The sequence below is a fragment of the Rana temporaria genome, chromosome 2, assembly GCF_905171775.1.
Source record: "Rana temporaria chromosome 2, aRanTem1.1, whole genome shotgun sequence".
NCBI classification, from domain to species: domain Eukaryota; kingdom Metazoa; phylum Chordata; class Amphibia; order Anura; family Ranidae; genus Rana; species Rana temporaria.
The window spans coordinates 424,955,366-424,978,174 of record NC_053490.1 but is presented as its reverse complement, the minus strand read 5'-3'; the positions used below and the strand labels follow the sequence as shown (position 1 = coordinate 424,978,174).

The 22,809-nt window shown below is 42.5% G+C and overlaps 1 protein-coding gene across 5 annotated transcripts in view; it reads right to left on the bottom strand.

The window, feature by feature from the left end:
• Nucleotides 1-22,809, bottom strand: part of CNKSR2 (connector enhancer of kinase suppressor of Ras 2) — a 382,062-nt gene that overhangs the window by 46,760 nt on the left and 312,493 nt on the right. For all 5 annotated transcript variants that reach the window (XM_040338243.1, XM_040338244.1, XM_040338245.1 and 2 more), the window contains one exon: nucleotides 16,030-16,555. In XM_040338243.1, the coding sequence (XP_040194177.1) occupies nucleotides 16,030-16,555 (526 nt within the window). The remainder of the gene's footprint in view (nucleotides 1-16,029; nucleotides 16,556-22,809) is intronic.

Genomic DNA, 22,809 nt, shown 5'->3' with positions numbered 1-22,809 from the left:
AAATAAAACATTCAGAAAAGTGTTCTTTTCCTAATGTGACAGCTGACCTGCCATGTCTAATTACCTCAGTCTACTGGTGCACAGCAAGACAATCATACATCAATAAGCTACAACAGTTCTAACTCAGGAAAGCATGCTAGGCAAAACTAATCTTCAAACTACTGTGGCCGGGAAGACATTCAAGAAACTAATTTGGGATGAGTGTATAGGGATGAACAATAGAACATCTCTTCTGTTCTGAATTTAAGTGCATAAGTCAATCTGAAACTTTGTAAAACATTAGCATCAGAAATCTTATGGCTTGTTAAAAATGTTTCCATAAATTTTAAAGCAAATGATAAAATATTGAAAACCATTAAAAAAATGTATAAGATCATCTTGATGCAATTAACCTGATCAATGTTTAAAAGCATTTGCACAGTAGGCAATTACTATGCATTTGAGGTAGGCCTATTTTCTCATCACTTATGCAGATTCTGCTTCCTACTGTGCAGTGTAAAAAGAGTTGTGCTTTACATCAGAAGTTTCCCAATAAATGGAAAAGAGTGTTGAGCTATGTAGTATGCATTTTCCAACACATCTTGTTGGAAACATGTTAATAGAGCCACTGGACTGCATTGGCCATGTAAGTACTGCAGGATATCAACGATTCCTCTGGGCCTGAAAGCAAAAATTATAAATCCTAGAACATTTGCTTATTGATTCACAGTAACTTCTAGTACTGATTACTTTCATGTTACAAGGCTGAGTAGTTGTTGCAACATCTGCTAGCCCTGCTGTTATGTCACGTGCAGACAGAGAATGCTTTGAAATTATTATAAAAAAGCTTTGAATTTCATAAAAATGTGCTCCAATGAATAAGATCATGCCCACCAGCTAAAAAAACAAGGAATGGGAAACAAATTATGAAGTGAAAAAGAACATCTCAGATACACAAAAAAATTGATGCATTTATCAGTTTTTTTTCCAAGCAGTCTTCAAGCTTGAAATTAGACCAATATATTACGGAGTTTTACTGCAAAGCAGTATATTCTCAACAAGCAATGACTATAAAGGAAATAAGGCCACCCTGTTGCCTTCTGCCTGATCACAGTACTGAGAAAAGATACTAACAAAGGAACCCCCATTATTACATAAACAACTAAAATCTTTGTTAATTGACAGATTTACATAGTTTCCTTTCATCTGCCTAGAACTCCAGCAGTTAGATATCTACATCTAAGTTCTGAGGTCAAATCCCCTACCATGACTGATACAAAAAGTCTTCCATTCACTGTTAAATGTCTCAGTTTTTTATGTTATGAATAATATAGCAGCTTGAATGAGCACCCTATTGCTCAGTGTGAAGTTGGAAAACAGATTTCATGAAGGAAGGTAACATAATCTGGAAAGCTTACATCACTAACATAAAATCATTAAAGTGGATGTTTACCCACCCAGTGAAGTGAACAGCCTCAGATGATACACAAAGATTAACCAAATCTCCCTACATAGGTTATACATGGACTGTAGGTGACCACGATATTGTGTCAATCTCGCTCCCTTTCTTGGCGAGATTGACCACCTACGAGCCCTGCCGCGGGAGCCAGCGCCGAGCCGGCTCGCCGCGATGGGAAAAAGCCATCATAGAAGCGACGGGGATCCGACTTGGATTCCCGCCAATTCTAGCCGCAGCGTTTGGTATGAATCATGAGGGGAACTCCACGCCAAATAAAAAAAATGGCATGGGTTCCCCCCAGGGGCATACCAGGCCCTTAGGTCTGGTATGGATTGTAAGGAGAACCCCCTACACCGAAAAAACGGTGTGGGGGTCCCCCCACAATCCATACCAGACCCGTATCCAAGCACGCCGCCCGACCAGTCAGGAAAGAAGTAGGGACGAGCGAGCGCCCCCCACTCCTGAGCCGTACCAGGCCGCATGCCCTCAACATGGGGGGGTTGGGTGCTCTGGGGCAGGGAGGGCGCCCTGTGGCCCCCCCACCCCAAAGTACCCTGTCCCTATGTTGATAATGACAGGGCCTCTTCCTGACAACCCTGGCCGTTGGTTGTCGAGGTCTGCGGGCGGGGGGCTTATCGGAATCTGGGAGCCCCCTTTAATAAGGGAGGCCCCAGAAAAAAACATTTCCGTCTGGTTGTTCTTATATGGGACACATCTTTTATTTTATTTTATGAAGTCTGCACAACACCACCGACGAAGTGTACATATCATGATGAATTCTGTGTTTTTTTAACACTTTTTCTTTTTATGTATGATGTATTATGTGATATATACTTTACATATATTATTGTATAATATTGTAGGTTGGAATGTGTTTTCGTTTACACTGTAGGATGGTATATTAATTCAAGAAATTTCACTTTTTAGATCCAGTGTATAGCCAACCTTCCACCATTGAAAATACACTCTCCAATTACTTCTGGAGCATATTGTGCATGCATGTATATATCTTTCTTTTGCATTTTTTAAGCATTCATTCTGTTAGAGTACTATCCACTACTCGATGGATGGGTACATGTCTTTTTTAGACATTCATATATTATTGCAAGCAGAGACAAATATACGTGGTTCACACCAAAGTACACTCGTATCTACACACTAAACAATACAGGGTGGGCCATTTATATGGATACACCTTAATAAAATGGGAATGGTTGGTGATATTAACTTCCGGTTTGTGGCACATTAGTATATGTGAGGGGGAAACTTTTCAAGATGGGTGTGACCATGGCGGCCATTTTGAAGTTGGCCATTTTGAATCCAACTTTTGTTTTTTCAATAGGAAGAGGGTCATGTGACACATCAAACCCTTTGGGAATTTCACAAGAAAAACAATGGTGTGCTTGGTTTTAACATAACTTTATTCTTTCATGAGTTATTTACAAGTTTCTGGCCACTTATAAAATGTGTTCAATGTGCTCTCCAGTGACATGCGGCGAGTGCTACGCTGTGGGCTCTTGCTGAATGAAGCTAGGACAGCCACTGATGTTTCTTCATTAGACCCCTTTCACACTGGATATGCCTATAGCGGAGCGTTAAAATCGCGGTAAAACACCCCCTCACATATACTAATGTGCCACAAACAGGAAGTTAATATCACCAACCATTCCCATTTTATTAAGGTGTATCCATATAAATGGCCCACCCTGTATTGTTTAGTGTGTAGATACGAGTGTACTTTGGTGTGAACCACGTATATTTGTCTCTGCTTGCAATAATATATGAATGTCTAAAAAAGACATGTACCCATCCATCGAGTAGTGGATAGTACTCTAACAGAATGAATGCTTAAAAAATGCAAAAGAAAGATATATACATGCATGTACAACATGCTCCAGAAGTAATTGGAGAGTGTATTTTCAATGGTGGAAGGTTGGCTATACACTGGATCTAAAAAGTGAAATTTCTTGAATTAATATACCATCCTACAGTGTAAACGAAAACACATTCCAACCTACAATATTATACAATAATATATGTAAAGTATAAATCACATAATACATCATACATAAAAAGAAAAAGTGTTAAAAAAAACACAGAATTCATCATGATATGTACACTTTGGGAGTTCCTTTTACTAATTGGGTCTCACCTGCGGATGGTCAGTGTCCATCACATGTCCCGGGTTAGAATCATATATATTTGAAGTGTGTTCTTTTTTAAGCTAGCCATGATTAAGCACGGATTTGTAGTGTGAAACGCGTAGGCTGTTATTCCCGTTCTCTGCTTGTTTTTGTAGTGCATTTTTCCATTTTTATATTAAAGACAACCTTATGGTTTTTTGAAGTGTGGCTGTCAAACCTTTTTTCCTCTACCAATTGCTTTGTGCATTGCCGGCACCCTTGATTTCCTGAACCGTTGCGGATTGTTCAACATACCCACCTGGAGTGGTTACTTCCTTTCCATTGCTTTATTCAACCTGGAAATGGCAGGGTCCCCCATCGGTGGACTGGTCCACTTTTTTAAAAGCAATTTCTCAAAAGGGTAGCGCACGTTGCCCCCACTCCTCAGACAAATCTGTCAAAAACACCTTAGCTATATGAGGCGTCTTGTGTATACCAAAAGGGACAGCCACGTCCATGGCCACATTAGCCACATCCTCCATTTTTAAAGTCTCACGCACTGCAGCAGCGACTGAGGAGTCATCCTCACAATCAGATGAGCAGGAGCTTGATAGTCCCAATAGACAGGCCATGTCCATTGTGGCACCAGACTCAGAATCATAGGAGACAAGACAGACTGAGCAGAAGGTGGTGGAGGACAATTTCTGCTAGGTCTTTACCCACATGCCACTTCCACCTGAGATACCAAGCACTGTAGGACCGCCATCAGAGCATCAATGGGGAGCTGGGGTTCCAAGGAACCTGGTGCCTCCATAAGAGGGTCAGTGGGGGGATATGTGACCCTGAGGCTCCATATGATAAGGGAGACAGAGAGAGAAAGAGACAGAGACACAGAGAGAAGGATTGCCGTATGTTCGAATGAAGCAGCTCACCATGTGTGCTAGCAGTCCCTATATCCGGGAGGAGGATAAGGAGAGCCCAGAGCCCAGGCACCGCCAGCGTCTCGCCCAGTTGTGGGATTAGGATGGGAGGAGGGAAACCTGCAGGCAGGTTCGACAATCCCTGGAGTGTACCCGCGTCCACCCCACCCCACACAAAGGAGGTGAGGGGGGACTGTACTTACCACTCCATGGATGCCAGTATCACTCCAGCCAAAATCCCTCTCCACTGAAGTCAAAGCGGATGCTGCGACTGAGACCAGAGCCCGGTCGTATGGGACCCTGCGAGACGTTTAACTTGTGGGACAGCCTCTGTCCATTGAGGTTATGTCACACCTGACCTAGCGCATAGCTGTGGTTTGTAGGCGCTCACTGGCTTAACTGGGGAGACCACTAAATCTAGATTATCCAGCCCGTCGCCCAGCCCAGCAGTTGATTGTAGATCTCCCATGAAAAGCCCAAGTTCTTTCTCCTGACTAGACAGAAACAAACTGAATGCCTATAGAAGAGATGGGGTTATATACCAGCTGATGATGGCCCATGGGTGTAGCCAAGGTTTTTGTTCTGTCTAGTTCTACTACTGCAGAGGAATATATAACCCTGTTGTCAGGATTAATGGAGCGCTGTGTCGATGAACGAAAGAGAAAAAGCACAAATCAGTTTAAATCGTGTGTGTATTTTATATGTTATCATCAGATGTACTTAGATTATTTGTTTATTTTGCAAGGTTGAGCTCAAAGGACCTTTGTATCACTACATCAAACTATACAGTGTGAAACCCCCTTGTGTACATAGTGTGAATAGGTTAGGTACATTTAGTTAGGCTTCACTGTAGTCAGTGGAGCCAGGATTAATTTGGGCTATCTATAATTCAGCTGGAAGGCTCTGAGGGCTGAGCCTCTGTCACCTCCCCTGGCTTCTGGAAGCTTCTAGAAAGTTCCAGAACTTAGTGGGCAGAGGGATGGAGATAGAAGCCTGAATATTCATGGGTGCTTTACAATCTCTGGATAAGGATGGCCCAGAAGATGGAGAGTTTGCCCATACATGCTAAGGAACCTGGCCTTGTGGTGACAGAATTCAGGATCCAGAGGCCTGGAGAGGACCCCTATGCTGGAAAGGCTCTGCTTCAGGCAGAAGGTGCGTGGTTGCCATGGACAGAAAGGAGTAGAGAAGAGAAGGAACCTCACAGGAACACTCATCCCCTTCAATCTTATCTTGACTAATAAGCAAGTGGGACCTTAACAGCAGGAGGCCTGGACAGAGGTCACCATCTATGCTGCAGGATTAAATGGAACTGAGTGAGTAACCGCTACACTTTTCACCCCCAAAGCCTACAAGGGAGATTGCAGTGGAGTACAATATTCGTCTAGCTTTCAGAGGGACATAATACGGTTATCCTCCACCCCTGTTTGGGGAATTCTCAGTTGGAGCAAGGTGCACTGGCATTTTGAAGGAAAGACTAAAGTACCTGAAATCAAGTAAGGACTTGTGGCAAGCCAGAATGTACAGTTATTCCAAAGGGAGTACAGTTTGGGATTTTGTAAAAGTCTGATCACTCAAGCTGTCCTCAAAGTTCTACATTGACCAAGTTCTGCTCATCCCATAACTGCCATATCCCCATTCATGTTATTTACTCCAATTCAGTAAATAAGAAAACCAGAGCCATTTGATTGACCATGTGTGCCTGTTGAAAATGTGTGTTGCCTAGCTGTGTAGACAAAGAGTGGCCCATAATCCAGCGTCTCCTGAGGGGGTAGTGCTACAACAGCGAGTTAGTTTACAAAATGTATAAGAAAATCTACTGTACACAGCCAAATTAGTACATAACAGAAAAAAGCCTTTTGCCCAAACTGTTTCTGGTGTTTAGCAAGATATTTCAGTGCCATTTAAAATAGCATAAGGAGGTGTACGGTGAATTACAATTTGTTGACATACAGTATATTTCTGTCTAGAGAGGTATACTAGCACTAGATGAAAAAAAAAATCAATCATACAACAGGATCAGAAAATGGAAATACAGTTTTACTTGCCTAGAATATCTTTGGTAAAATTTCACTTTGCAAACAATACTCAATCATGTACAAGGAAAAAAATGTAATTTTGCTTACATACCATTGGATAAAGGACATCAGCAGGGCTTTACATCATTTACTAAGCCCTAGAAAAATCTATATGGCAAAGTGCAACTTCCCTATGAACAGTCTCTTCTCCTTTACTAAATCAGCTCCCCGGGTATCAGCCAGTATTTTACTGCCTAGTACTCATTAGTAAATAACCAATTTGGACTGAGCTGCCATATTTGACTGTGTATTTGAGGCCATCATTACAGCAGTAAAAAAATTGCTAAACAAGCATGACTGTAAAATGGATATTTACTGGCTAACAACAAGGATTGCAAGTAACAGATTGCAGCCTAAATGCATCAAAAAAATACCTAGCACCAGGAGTAATGTACAGTAGGATTTCAACATCAAGCCTCTGGCTATCAAACCTCTCTATAACACCAATATTTTACAGACAGTTTGGTGTAGTGCTGCAAATCAAATACAACCAGAAATAGGGAGGATAGAAGCTGCACTTAAAACTCTGTTTTAGTTGGTCAGAAAAATAGATGGGTGGTGCTGGATCCCCCAGGGCTTTATCCATGTTCACCTTATGGTGTGGAATTGGAAGCAATGCTTGGATACTTTGCTTGCTACTCCCCCGCACAAAAGGACTCCTAGGGGTCCCTTGGATTGTAATGAGAGACGAACATATAGACTGCAGTGGTAAACCAAACTATTGTAAACCAAATAGCAGGTTTAATTTGAATAAAGGTTTAAATATAATATGTACATGTAGTCACAGATGTCCCCCTTATCAGGGTTTAGGAAGTCATAGGTGGTGGACTTGAATTTCTAGCTTTACAATGTTAGAGCAGTCTGCCTAGCGGGGTTTATAGCCCTATGCTATAACCCTTAAACTATAATCATTAATTAGTTGCTGATGAACGGGTCCAAAGCCTCCCTGCCCAAGCACTGTGAACCCAAAATCTGATGTCCTGTACTAGTCAAGACTTTATTTAACTACATATTTAAACTATATTTATTCTTAAGTCCTCAAAAAGGGCTCTGTAAACTGCTCTGCAAAGAACTAACAAGCTCTGAGGCACCTTTGAACTTCCAAAACGTGTTGGCTATTTGTATGAAAATTTGCTCTTTGGACTACATTAGTGCTCCAGTCCTTATTTCCTTCTTTACATTCTTGATGCTGTCTGTGACCCTATTGTACCTCCTGCATATACTGTACTTCTTGTAATTTTCTAATTATTTTAGTACCGTATTTGCCGGCGTATAAGACGGCTGGACATATAAGACGACCCCCTAATTGTACATTTTAAATGTTGGTTTTGTGGTATACTCACTGTATAAGATGACCCCCATAAGATGACCCCCTTCTGACCAGTCTGCAGCCTGCTGGATGTGTCTCACAGTATACATACAGTATACAGCGCTGAGCCAATCACGGCGAGAGATGCATTCTATTAATGAATACAAAGCCTGCTACCATTGGCAGAGGCTGCGAAATCATCAGCCCGCTCCTCTGACTCTCAAAGCCAATCTGAGCAGGCTACTGTATGTAGCCTGCTCGGATTGGCAGAAGTTGTTCCTCCAATCCGAGCAGGCTCTGTATTCATTAATAGAATACATCACTCGCTGGGATTAGCTCAGCGGTGTATACTGTATGTATGCAGTATTACCGCACATTCACAGAGCATCCAGAGGGATGACATTCAGCACCCGGTGTACAAGATGATCCCCCGCATTTTGGAAGTTTTTTTTCAGTGTAAAAGGTCGTCTTATACACCGGAAAATACAGTATTTACTTAACAGAACCTAACTGGTAACACAATATCCAGAAGCCTTAATCGCTTTACTTTTTTCATCATGATGGTGCTTCCCCATGGAAGAGACATTGCCTCACATGAGATACATGTTAACATCTTCATTGCACACAAGAGTGTGCAACAGCTCTCCACAGTTCAACTTGTTCTAGCTTGTGTAACCAATCTGCTTTGCAGAGTACTGACAAGGTTGATCTTATTGCCAAGTTAATTCAACAACTGTCTTACATTTGCCTTGTTCATAGGTACACAGATTAAATTAAAAAGTCTCTGTTTAAAAACAATTTTTGGGCCCATCGCTGTGTGCAGATACTGTAGATGCATATTAACAGTACTGTGAGCTCTACAACTGGAGTTAAGTGAACACACACCGAAAAACAAATAGAGAATGATTTTTGAATGTCTCAGTGTCAGTCACCCATGGACTGAAGATGATGCTCAATGCTTCATTCCACTTGGAGATTACAAAACAAAAAAACTTGCAATGTTAAGACGTGATGTAAAATGTCTTCTGCTATAATCCAGCTATACATAACAAAAAGAGGTCCCAGCACCCAATTCACAATTCCCAGTAAATCATTGTGTAATTGCACAGTCTGATTGAATGCTTTGTGTCCACTAGGGATGAGCTTCGAGTTCGAGTCGAACTCATGTTCTACCCGAACATTGTCTGTTCGGCGAACAACGAACAATTTGGGATGTTCGCGGCAAATTCGAAAATCCGCGGAACACCCTGTTAAAGTCTATGGGAGAAATCTAAAGTGAGAATTTTAAAAGCTAATATGCAAGTTATTGACCTGGGTCCTGCCCCAGGGGACATGTATCAATGCAAAAAAAAAAGTTTTAAAAACGGCAGTTTATTCGTGAGCAGTGAATTTAATAATGCTTAGAGTCAAACAATAAAAGTGAAATATTCCTTTAAATTTCATACCTAGGGGGGCTGTAAAGTATGCATGTGGAATAGCGCATGTTTCCCGTACTTAGAACTGTCACTGCACAAAGTGTCATTTCTGAAAGAAAAAAATAGACATTTAAAACCGGACTCGCGGCTATAATGAATTGTCGGCTCCCGGAAATTCAGAGAAAATTCATTCATAAAAAAAAAGCGTGGGGGTCCCCCCAAATGTAATTACCAGGCCCTTCAGGTCTGGTATGGATATTAAGGGGAACCCCGCAGTCAATTTAAAAAAAATTACGTGGGGTTCCCCCCAAATATCCATTCCAGACCCTTCAGGTCTGGTGTGGATTTTAAGGGGAACTCCACCCCAAATTAAAAAAAAAATAGTTTCCCCAAAAATCCACACCAGACCCCTTATCCGAGCACGTAACCTGGCCGGCCGCAGAAAAGAGGGGGGGAACAACCCTGGCCGTTGGTTGTGGGGGTCTGCGGGCGGGGGGCTTATCAGAATCTGGAAGACCCCTTTAACAAAGGGGACCCCCAGATCATGGCCCCCCCCTATGTGAATTGGTAATGGGGTACATTGTACCCCTACCATTTCACGAAGGAAGTGTAAATAGTTGTAAAAAACACAAACACACCGTGGAAAAAAGTCCTTTATTAATAAAAAAAAAAAAAAAATCCAGCGGTGGTAATCCACTCTCGGTCCGGCTCCCCGCTCCAATGTTGTCGGTATCCAGCGACGGGTGATCTCCTCTCCGGTCCAGCGATAAGATCATCCAGGATCCAGAGCGCAGCATCGCCGGCCGCCTCCCTCCACTGGAGACAGCCCGGCGAATGATGCTGCTGAAGCTGTGAGGCGGGGCCACCCATCACATGACCCTGCCCCCTCTGACGCAAGGGGGAAGCCAGGCTTCCCCAGTGACGTAGCAGATGGTGCGTCAGAGGGGGACGGGGTCACGTGATGGGTGGCCCCACCTCACCAATAAAAGAAATGTCACAGCTTCAGCAGCGTCATTCGCCGGGCTGTCTCCGGTGGAGACAGACGGCCGATGCTGCGCTCTGGATCCTGGACAACCTTCTCATCACTGGACCTGTTGCTGGATACAGACAATGTTGGAGCGGGAAGCTGAGACCAAGAGTGGATCACCACCGCTGTATTTTTATTTATTTTTATTAATAAAGACTTTTTTCTATTTACACTTCCTTCGTGAAATGGTAGGGGTACAATGTACCCCATTACCAATTCACATAGGGGGGGCAGGATCTGGGGGTCCTCTTTGTTAAAGGGGTCTTCCAGATTCTGATAAGCCCCCCGCCTTCAGACCCCCACAACCACTGGCCAGGGTTGTGGGGATGAGGCCCTTGTCCCCATCAACATGGGGACATCCTCCCAATTTTGAGGGCATGTGGCCTGGTACGGTTCAGGAGAGGGGGGCCACACTCTGCCCCCCCTCTTTTCTGCAGCCGGCCAGGTTACTTGCTTGGATAAGGGGTCTGGTGTGGATTTTTGGGGGAACTCATTTTTTAAAAAAAATTGGGGTGGAGTTCCCCTTAAAATCCACACCAGACCTGAAGGGTCTGAAATGGATATTTGGGGGGAACCCCACGTCATTTTTTTAAAAATTGACGGCGGGTTCACCTTAATATCCATACCAGACCTGAAGGGCCTGGTAATTAAATTTGGGGGGACCCCCACATTTTTTTTTTTTTTTTAATGAATGAATTCTCTCTGAATTGCAGGGAGCCGACAATTCATTATAGCAGCAAGTCCGGTTTTAAATGACTTTTTTTCTTTCAGAAATTACACTTTGTGCAGAGACAGTTCTAAGTACAGGAAACATGCGCTATTTCACATGCATACTTTACAGCCCCCCTAGGTTTAAAACTTTTTTTTTGTATTGATACATGTCCCCTGGGGCAGGACAATACCTTGCATATTAGCCTTTAAAATTTCAATTGTTCGAGTCCCATAGACTTTAATAGGGTTCTAAAGTTCACACGAACATTTGGTGTGTTCGCAGGTTCTGGTGCGAACCAAACAGGGGGGTGTTTGGCTTATCCCTAGTGTCCACCGATATCCTTGTTAATTAGGAAGACTCTCAGCAACTGTACACTTTTACAGCCTCAGCACAGTGGCTGGTCTGGGAATTCCATCCACACCAGTTTCCCAGGAGACCACTACCTTAAGGAATATTCTCTCACAAGCTACATAATGCTAGAAAATTTCCTCACTACATTATATGCACATTCCTCCAGCCATCCTTGGCCTGTACACTTATTCTTTGTTTGAAAGTATATACATAAAAATACAAATCAGAAATAAACAATAAGAGGTAGAATCACTCATGTAATAAAATAAAATTAAATCAAACTGGAAGTTAAATTAGAGGTTCGCCCTAAAAACAAGTACCGTATATACCATTCAATCCAGCATACTGCCGACATGTACAGTATGCTATTTTTTTTCGGTTTACATACCATAGTATAGGTATTTTCCCCCCGGCTTCCGGGTAGTGAATCCCGCGGGAGTGGGTGTTCCTATTCAGAGACTAAGTGACAAAAGCTTCACCCCCGGCGCATAATGTGCGTCACCAGTTTCCGAAAGAAGCCGTACTGCGAGTCGGCACTATACGGCGCCTGCGCACCGACGTTCGGCTTTTTTTGGAAACTGGTGACGCGCTTTTTGCGCCGGGGTGAAGCTTTTGCCATACGTCAATCACTATGTCAGTCTATGAATAGGAACGCCCACTCCCGCGGGAATTCACTACCCGGAAGCCGGAGGGGAAAATACCTATACTATAGTATGTAAACCAAAAAAAAAACAGCATACTGTACATGTCGGCAGTATGCTGGATTGAATAGTATAAACTTGTTTTTAGGGTGAACCTCCGCTTTAAGTAACAGAATACAGGAGGACAATTAAGTCGACTAAATTTAACTATATGCCAATTTTATATACAAACAATGCCAGTCATCTTTCAGCCCACAGAAAATTTTACAGTGGACTTTGAAGGTGTTCATTAGAAATGCATATACTATATATAGAAATTCCCCTTTTAATTTATACTCTGCATCAGATACAATCAGATTGATTCCAAACAAATGCTTTCATAATTACAGAAAATAGAATCAAAGCGTTCTACCTATTGCTACATCACAAGCTACTGTATTAAACATCTCCAAGCAGCTGTCCATAAGGAATAGCCATCTGTACATTGTATCACGTGGAATGAATACATTGATCCACAAAAAAGAACAGAACAATGTAAGCACGTTTTAGTTGTTGCATGCACATGTAATGCACAAAAAACATCAAACAAGAGTTAACATCTGTAGATTGTTGTGTGATGTGTTCAGACACAGCAAGTTCACACATGCCAGGAAATTCATATTAATGCGTTGCATATGATAGGAACAGAAAATAAATGCTATAATTGAATATAATCAGTGTTAAAGAACCAGATTACAAAAAAATTATATTTAGATAACATCATCTGAATTCCTTTTATATTTTTCACATTTCCATGGAAGCCAAGCTGTGCAGAACAAAATGACAGCGGCAGTGGTTGAAACAAACTATACCATTGTCAGAGGTGCGTTTATCAGTTACTTTTTATACACATTATTTTGAATCAAGTAGGGAATGATTAAAGCCTGAGGCTGTTTATACATTATACAATTTTCTTTTAGATTTACCAAAACCATATGAGGTCAACACTAAAAACTATCAATTAGATTTGTATACAATCGGGCATGCCCTTGCACTACATAGTTGAAGGTAAATCTAAAGGAAACTGAATTAAAAAAAAAAAATATATATATATATATATATATATATATATATATATATATATATATATATATATATATATATATATATATATATATATATATATATATATATATATATATATATATATATATATATATATATATATATATATATACATTATATATATATATATATATATATATATATATATATATATATGTATAGCCAGCTTAAATTTAGTTAAAAAAAAAAATTAAAAAAAGGAAAAGCACAAGGGACATGACATACCACCATTGCAATGTGTCAAATGTGCTGTTGGCTCCTGCTTCAGTTCAAATCTCTCTACCACCCATGTCGCCATAATCTTTCAGTGGTTTTGGAGGTTAATAGAGCCGAAGGACTTGTCATATGCACTCATCAAGAATGTCGACAATGTGTGCCCTTTCTGCCCCCCCTTTTCATAGAAGCTCCACTATAGACTATGAAAGAAACATGATCTATGAATGGAGGATCTGCCTCATCCATTTTTTCCATCTATAGAAAGTAGAAGTTAAAAGATTTTATGAAGCCGGAGAAAAGGATTGGCATAGTTGGCACTCTTGGTGAATGCATATAACTGGTCCTTCAACTCTAATAACCCCTATAACTCCAGAAGAATACAACAGCAGGGGTGGGGGTGGAGGGGGGCATCAGAGGACAGCCGATTTCAACTAAAATAGAAATCAGTCGCACAAGAGACATCACATTGACAGCATGTAACGTCTATTGTGCCGATTTTTTTTTTATTAAACTTTGGTTTTATGACCCCTGTTTTTTATGCATTAATCTCTGATTGCTATGTTGCTTAAGGGACACTCCCCCCTTTATGTGCTGTCACAAAGGCACAGCAGGAAGTAAGAGGATATCTGTTCAAAGCAAGGACACATCCTTCTTAGACAGTTGTCACCAGAAGATGTTCCCTTCATCCCCTTTTTCTGTAACACATAGATTTTGGACTTCATTTCTCATTCTGTTCAAGTGACATTGGCCACTAGGACAAATAGAGACCCTGATTAGGGAGGCAGACAGCAATAAAAACTGACAGAGGTTCTAAACAGTCCTCCAAAAAAGGTCTGGTGTTACATACACTTAAAGCAATTGTAAAGTCTTGTTTTTTGTTATATAAAAATAACCAACATGTTACACTTACCTGCTCTGTACAGTGGTTTTGCACAGAGCAGCCCCGATTCTCCTCTTCTTGGGTCCCTCTTCGTGGTCCTGGCCCCTACCTCCTGTTTAGTGCCCCCACAGAAAGCAGCTTGCTATGGGGGCACTCAAGCCAAGCCTCAGCTCCCTGTGTCCATTCAGACACTGAGCCATGGCCCAGCCCCCCCTTTATCTCCTCATTGGATGACTGACTGATTGACAGCAGTGGGAGCCAATTGTGCAGTGCTGCTGTCTCAGCCAATATGAGGGGAGTCCTGGGCAGCCGAGACACTCCTACATAATCGCTGGACATAGAGGGACCTCAGGTAAATATTAGAGAAACTGCTGCACACAGAAGGCTTTTTATCTTAATGCATTAAGATAAAAAAAAAACTACCTTTACAATCACTTTAAAAGAGCATAAATTGTGCCAAAGTCTCTGTAAACCCCACCCCCAAAAATACTCACCCTTGCCAGGCCAGTGCAGGGAAGTATGTGACCACTCCCTATCATGCAGTGCATGTTCCAAGTGACCAATCACCAAACCTAAACACTGGCACATGAGGAGAATTATATGAGATGTGGGTAGTAGGGGGCTGGGGGGTTAAGTAAGACTGTTACTTTTTCCTTTTTCCTGATTGAATAGAGTCTCTTTAGGAAAAAAAGGGTTACTGTGATAGCTCAATCACCTCCTGGCAATCTTATAGTTTGTCCTTACCCCTGTCCTTTTTGTTAGATAGCTTGGCCTATATGTAAACATGGGTAAAATATAAAGAAGATAGGTGAAAATGAGGGTATTCATGTATATATAATGGCTGTCATTCTAAATACCAGGCTGTTATGTTGATCCAATGGCTTATAAGTCACTGACATGGGTTGTTATGGACCGGCTTATTAGAGAGTATTACAATTTTAGATGGTCAGGACTCAGGTGGAGGCCAACCTCTGTATTTCTTTGAGTATACTGTATGTTTCCTTTATAAACAGTCTTTGTGCACTTTCTGTCCTGCCATGAGTTTTTCCATTCCTTTGTATGAATAGATCAATTAGGTCTCTTACAAAAGGGAAACCATGACTCGAAGTAGAACATAATGTAAATACTGTAAAAGAAAGCTACTATTATCACCTAGAGCTGACTATAAATGCACACTAGATTAGAAGTATGGATTTTATTATTCCTGAAATATTGTGTATTTATAATATGTAAGCTAGGATTTGAATAGATTAACTATTTAATATATGTTATGTTCTGTTCTAAATGTTTGATACAATAGTGTCTATATTATGAAATTATTAACTCGGAAAGCAGCAGAGTGATATTCATGATCAATTAGATAGTAAATGAATAGTTATTAGCTTTTTAGATCACGTCTCTTGTCTCTTTCCCATTTCAAATTGCTGCATGATAGTTGTGAAAAAACATACGTGTGGGGGAAAAGTTAGAAAACATACTTTCCTTACAGCCACCATTAGCACTACAGAGGATAACGTCACAATTCTTCTGATTAGCTAATGGAACACTGAGTATCCATAACGAGCTCAACCACAATTTTCTCCTGAGATTTGAGATCCTCTGCATTCCCAGGACCTCGCCGGAAGGCTTGTGACATCATGCTTCACTAGATAGGTGTAAGGCAAGTACATGTTCTAACCTTTTTTATACAGGTGTGTGCTTTTACAACTATCATTCAGCAATTTAGGATGAGGAGGTGATGTATTAAGTAGACTTTGCATTTTAGTGCAATAAAGTACACTGCATCCATTGTATTGAGCTAAAGTGAATACTTACTTGTTTCATGGGGTTCTTCTGGCTCTTCGGAAGGGTCTTCCTTGTGTACCTCTTGTTTATGTGGTGGCTCTGTTGGTTCCAATATACTGACCGGTGAAAGGAAAGCACAATGGCTTAAGCCAGCATCTCTGGGAAGTGTAAAACTGCGAGGCTTTGCCCCACTGCCACTAAGTACTTGTAATCTGTTGCCTTCAACTAAGGGAAATGGGCCATAGTGGTCTTGTTGGTGGCATTTTGGAGCCGGAAGTGTAGACTGCCGTCTGTGATCAGGTGAGGCCACTCCTGGATCAGTGAACACAGAGTCCTCCAGAGGAAGAGTCTGAAGGTAATGAAGTCCTGAGCTGGTTAATGGTGTCTCAATTAAATCCTGCCAAGATCTCCTCTGGCTCGCAGTTTTTCGCACTGGAGAATCCGTGGTGCTTCCTGGAGCTTCCTGGCGGTAGTCCTCATGGGACGATTGGGATTGTGAGGTTTCAGTGGAAGATAACCTGTGTTTTGGCTCCACGAACGGACTGGCACATGTCATCTGCAAGAAATTTTTTTGAAAAGTTGATGTAAATCCCAAATTGAATGCCATTTACTAAAGCATTGTTTATTATAAACAAATCAGCCTTTTTTTTTTTCAAAATAAATTATTGTTTTAAACTTTTTTTGCATAATTTGTTCTGCAGCCTCTATGCAGCCCCTTCCTGTCTACATGCACTCTCTCAGAGTGAGTTTACCTAGAAAATTGGAGTTTTAAGGTGCATATTATATCAGGTTTACATATACTTCAAGCTCAATTTTTGAGCAAAATATAGAAAGTCAATATGCAGCAGATTGGAAACAAATTATACATTTTAAGACATATGTAGATCAGGGAGTATGATGTTTTTTTTTTTTTTTTTGCAACAGGATTTTTAACAGAACAGTATTAAATGCCAATAAAGTCTGTGGGCCAAATTCTCAAAAACTCTGCGTAACTTAAATTTCAGCAGTTAAGTTACACTGACTTAAAATTTCTACCTAAGTGCCTGATCGTCAAAGCACTTAGGTAGAAATTACACGCTGTGTAACTTAAGTGCCGCCGTCGTAAGGCGGTCCTCCTCTCCTGGGGGCGTTTAAAATTTAAATGAGGCGCGCTCCCGCGCCGGCCGTACTGCGCATGCGTGTGACGTCATTTTCCCGACGTGCAGCGCGCGAACGTAATTAACGCCGGTCGGCTTTGAGAATTTCGACGGGACACTAAAGTTGCGACGGGTGAAAAAAAAAGACGCGCCGGGAAAACAAATAATTATAAAAAAAAATGTCAGCGTCGCTCAGCATGCATTCCTGAGAGGGAGAACTCCATGCCAATTTTCAAAGAAAAAAACGGCATGGGTTCCCCCCCCAGGAGCATACCAGGCCCTTAGGTCTGTTATGGGTTGTAAGGAGACCCCCCCACGCTGAAAAATTGACGTAGGGGGTCCCCCTACAATCCATACCAGACCCATATCCAAAGCACGCTACCCGGCCGGCCAGGAATGGGAGTGGGGACGAGCGAGCGTCCCCCCCCCTCCTGAGCCGTGCCAGGCCGCATGCCCTCAACATGGGGGGGTTGGGTGCTCTGGGGCAGGGGGGCGCACTGCGGGCCCCCCCACCCCAGAGCACCCTGTCCCCATGTTGATGAGGACAGGACCTCTTCCCGACAACCCTTGCCATTGGTTGTCGGGGTATGCGGGCGGGGGCTTATCGGAATCTGGGAGTCCCCTTTAATAAGGGGGCCCCCAGATACCGGCCCCCCACCCTAAGTGAATGGATATGGGGTACATCGTACCCCTATCCATTCACCTGGAGGCAAAAAGTAAAATGTAGTAAACACACAACACAAGGCTTTTTAAAATAATTTATTATTCTGCTCCGGATGCCCCCCCTGTCTTCGTTATTAGCTCAATTAGCAGGGGGGGCTTCTTCTTCCGCTCTCCGGGGGTCTTCCGCTCTCCGGGGGTCTTCTTCCGCTCTCCGGGGGGGCTTCTCCGGACTCCGGGGGGCTTCTTCCATCTTCTCCCCTCTTCCGCTGTTGACTCGGCGAACCCCGGTTCTTCTGCAGCTCTCCGGTGCCTTCTTCTTCAGCGCTGGCTGCCTGCTATCTTTGTGTGTTAGCTCGATTTCAAACAGGCAGCCGGCGCGGTCTTCTGTGACGCCAGGGTCTTCTGGTCTTCTCCCCTCTTCCGATGTTGCCTCGTCGCCTGTTGTCGCTGTAATGATGGAAGCGCGCCTTGCATCACATTTATATAGGCATCACCGTCCCATCATGCTCCGGCAGGTACCCACGTGGTGGGTGCCTACCCACGTGCACCCACCACGTGGGTACCTGCCGGGGCATGATGGGACGGTGATGCCTATATAAATGTGATGCAAGGCGCGCTTCCATCATTACAGCGACAAGATGCGACGAGGCAACATCGGAAGAGGGGAGAAGAACAGAAGAGAAGATGACGTCACAGAAGACCGCGCCGGCTGCCTGTTACTAATTGAGCTAACACACAAAGATAGCAGGCAGCCAGCGCTGAAGAAGAAGGCACCGGAGAGCTGCAGAAGAACCGGGGTTCGCCGAGTCAACAGCGGAAGAGGGGAGAAGATGGAAGAAGCCCCCCGGAGTCCGGAGAAGCCCCCCCCGGAGAGCGGAAGAAGACCCCCGGAGAGCGGAAGACCCCCGGAGAGCGGAAGAAGAAGCCCCCCCTGCTAATCGAGCTAATAACGAAGACAGGGGGGGCATCCGGAGCAGAATAATAAATTATTTTAAAAAGCCTTGTGTTGTGTGTTTACTACATTTTACTTTTTGCCTCCAGGTGAATGGATAGGGGTACGATGTACCCCATATCCATTCACTTAGGGTGGGGGGCCGGTATCTGGGGGCCCCCTTATTAAAGGGGACTCCCAGATTCCGATAAGCCCCCGCCCGCATACCCCGACAACCAATGGCAAGGGTTGTCGGGAAGAGGTCCTGTCCTCATCAACATGGGGACAGGGTGCTCTGGGGTGGGGGGGCCCGCAGTGCGCCCCCCTGCCCCAGAGCACCCAACCCCCCCATGTTGAGGGCATGCGGCCTGGCACGGCTCAGGAGGGGGGGGACGCTCGCTCGTCCCCACTCCCATTCCTGGCCGGCCGGGTAGCGTGCTTTGGATACGGGTCTGGTATGGATTGTAGGGGGACCCCCTACGTCAATTTTTCGGCGTGGGGGGGTCTCCTTACAACCCATAACAGACCTAAGGGCCTGGTATGCTCCTGGGGGGGAACCCATGCCGGTTTTGAATTTAAAAATTGCCGTGGAGTTCTCCCTCAGGAATGCATACCAAATGCCGTCGCTGGAATGGGCCTTTACAAGGTTTGGCTAACTTTCCACATTATAAAACCAGCCCTAGTTTTGCGCCGGCAAATGCGGAACTTAGGCAGAAATCAAAGTGCTGAAATGCTTTGAAAATCTGCTTAAGTCCTCATTTGCATACGCAAAGCTGCATTTCAATGAGAAATGCCCCCAGTGGCGGATGCGGTACTGCATCCTAAAATCTGACCGTGTAAGTGTCTTACACATGTCAGATTTTCTGCCTAACTTTGGAAAAAGCCTTTTGAGAATCGTTTCCAAAGTTAGGCACAGGGATACGCAGGCTGAACAGCAGTTAAGTCTGCGTATCTCTTTTGAGAATTTGGCCCTGTGATTTTAGATTTTTCAATTAAATGTATGGACTATCTTGGCACCACTAGTAATGATTAACCATGTCCACTTAAGACTGCATAGAAAGCGAAATTGCTGTATACTGTACCAACATGGTAGTAGTCTTAGAACATCAGCATCTATTGATGCTTTACAGCCCCTTAACCATTAAGCAGTGGGTTTACATTAATATTCCCCTAAGATGATGAAACATAAGACTTAACATTAATACAAAATTATTGTACAATTGTTAAAATGTACAAAGCATTTTCATTAAGGATAGAAAAAAAATACGTATAAAGTTATATAATTTAATACAAATAATTGGCCATTGGTATCGAACCGGAATACATGATCCCAATAGAAGGAAGAAAAGAACAACAGTGATCAGAGGATGTGACCTACAGTAAGTGGGCATAGGTAAACAGGCAGGGTTTAACTGGCAGGTTTTGGTAATGAGCATTGTAAAACAGAAATAGTTTGGGGGATAAAAAAAATGTCAATGGCAAGAATTCACATTCAGTTTTTTCAGTAGCAGACCTACAGTACCTACAGACTGTTATTACCTTGTTTCAGCAGACTATTATAAACCTTCCCTTGTTCCAAACAAATGTTATTTTAAAGTCATTATAAACCTTCCTATCTGCAACCCGTGTTTTTCACCTGCATAAAAAGTGCATTGATCATGTAGTTTCATGGTGTCATTTGCTGGCCTGTATGCACAGTCTATAGTAGAGTAAATCTTCACATTCCTGTGTCAGCAATTTCTGTTTGTGTTCAAACACGAGGCATGCAGCATAGCACTGCACATGTTGCATGGCCTCTGTCTATAGTGTGAGACCTGACACTTCCTGTGAAGAAACTATGTATCCTAGGTGCCTGAGTCTCTCAGTCTAGTACTCCTGCAGGTAGGAGCTACACATTTCATCACATCAGCACTCCCACATTTGTGATGCAACCAAGAGGAACTGGCGCTGCATGCACTAGACACTATGTCATCCAGAACAGGAAGTTTCCTGTCCTTTTAGAAAACAGGGACAAGCAAGCGGCCACCCTGGACCTGTGTGAACTGGTCACACTCGCATGTCATGCATATTGGATGCGGGGAAGCATCCGAATTGCACATATGTGAACCTGGCCTCAAAAACCCTTCACATGTCAATGCATATCACGGTTCTTCTGTTTATATAGAAAACATTATTAATACTCCACTCAAGGCCATTACTTATGGCAGGGGTCTCAAAACTAGGACCCTCCAGTTGTTCAGGAACTACAATTTCCATAATGCCGATTTATATTTGTCAATGTCAGAGTTTTACAATGCCTCATGGGATGTGTAGTTCTGCAACAGCTGAAGGGCCGTAGTGTGGAGATCCCTGACTTATAAACAATTGATACAGTAATTGCCATCAATTCTTTTGTGAAACTATACATCATAGTACGTTTTGGTAAAGATTTGCTAATGCTACTGGGCAAAAACGAAAAATTTCAATATTGCAGTGTTCTCCAAAAGTGGGCGCATTGTTCAGCAAAGAGCAACTCGATTTTTGTTCTCCATGCTCAAATATACTCTCCTCTGACTCATGGGGCTTCCTTTTGGTTAGTGAGGTGGTTTGTCTTAGATTAACAGAAAAGTGTAAAACAAGGAGTAAGGTATGCTAGCCATTACTCCTATACTATATCCAGCTTTTTAAGTTTCACTAGGTGAGAATAATGCCATTGGTTAGCCATCAGGACATATTCTGCAATTTAAAGTAGGTGTCAATTTAGAATGTTTTATTCAGCATTATTGTATTTGTTATTTCATGGTGGGAAAGCTTAGGCTTACACATACAGTGTGAGAAATCAATACTGTCTTTATGCATGATATGCCTAAGGGCAGAAACACCTACTGACTTCAGAGTCAATCAGTAAGTACCTGAAATTCTAAGAAAAGAATACAGGATATTAAAAACATTAAACACCATTTATACAGAAACACAGTCCTTTGATTGCTAGCATATGAAGGCATGCACAGGAAACAGGGCTACATTTTTCCTGAAGCTAAAAAAAAAGAAAAGAAAGAAAGCACATTATATAAATGAAAATCATGTCTATCAAATAAATGTATGAGAAAAACCAACAGTAAGGATTATTCCTTCTTACAGTTTTCATGCTACCCATGTCACCAATGTGTAACTTATGTAGATTACAAGATTAAAACGAATCACTCTTCTCATCCACCCATACATTTTATGAAGACATTGTGCTATATAGAGATGTCACATTAAAGCAGAATTAAAGTGTTTTAAAAAAAATTGCTGGCAGGTTGTTTTTTTCCAATAGAGCTTCTGTTTGTCTTGTTTGCTAGTAATTCTCCTCCGGGTATACACTGAACTCAACATGTGCAGCTGAGTGTACATTCTTGATATGCTTTGGGTACAGGAAGAAATTTAATCCTGTCCACATATGCAGGAGTGAAATCATCCTGAACCAGCCAGCCAAGATCGCTGAAAATCCTAATCCCAAATGAGGACTAGGCAAAGATGTTAGCAGCAAGGACAGAGTGAGATTGCGAATGTCATTTTGCTGAAGAGGGGTGCTTTGGGATATAAAGATGCCTAATGCACATTATGACAACAGCTGACTCACTATGATGCTTTAAAGTGACCCTGGGCAGATTTTTCATCACTGGTGTCTGTAGGCATGCAACCTTTGCAAGTCCAAACACCACCCCACTATCAAGATCGCCTCTTTTTTAATCAAACATTTCCTTGTTTCACAGGTCCCATCCCAGCTTAAAATATTGTGGAAAAGTGTAAATAGCCCTAGAAGAGAAGACAGGTCTATAACTTTGTACAAATGCAATGTGAAGGGAATTTAAAGCTGTGCTGGCATCTTTAGTGGACCTTTCTAAACCAAGATGGCAGTTTGGCTAGTTTATGATAACCACAGGTTTACTTAAAACTATAAACCCAGCAGCAGATTCATGATTTATTGGCCATGGTTACACCTTGTCAATAAATTCTAACATTATTTACAGGATGAATTCAGATTGACTGGATAAGATCAAGTGGCAGAAAAGATAGTTGGCTGTATCCATGACTGAAAAATGGACAGCAACAATA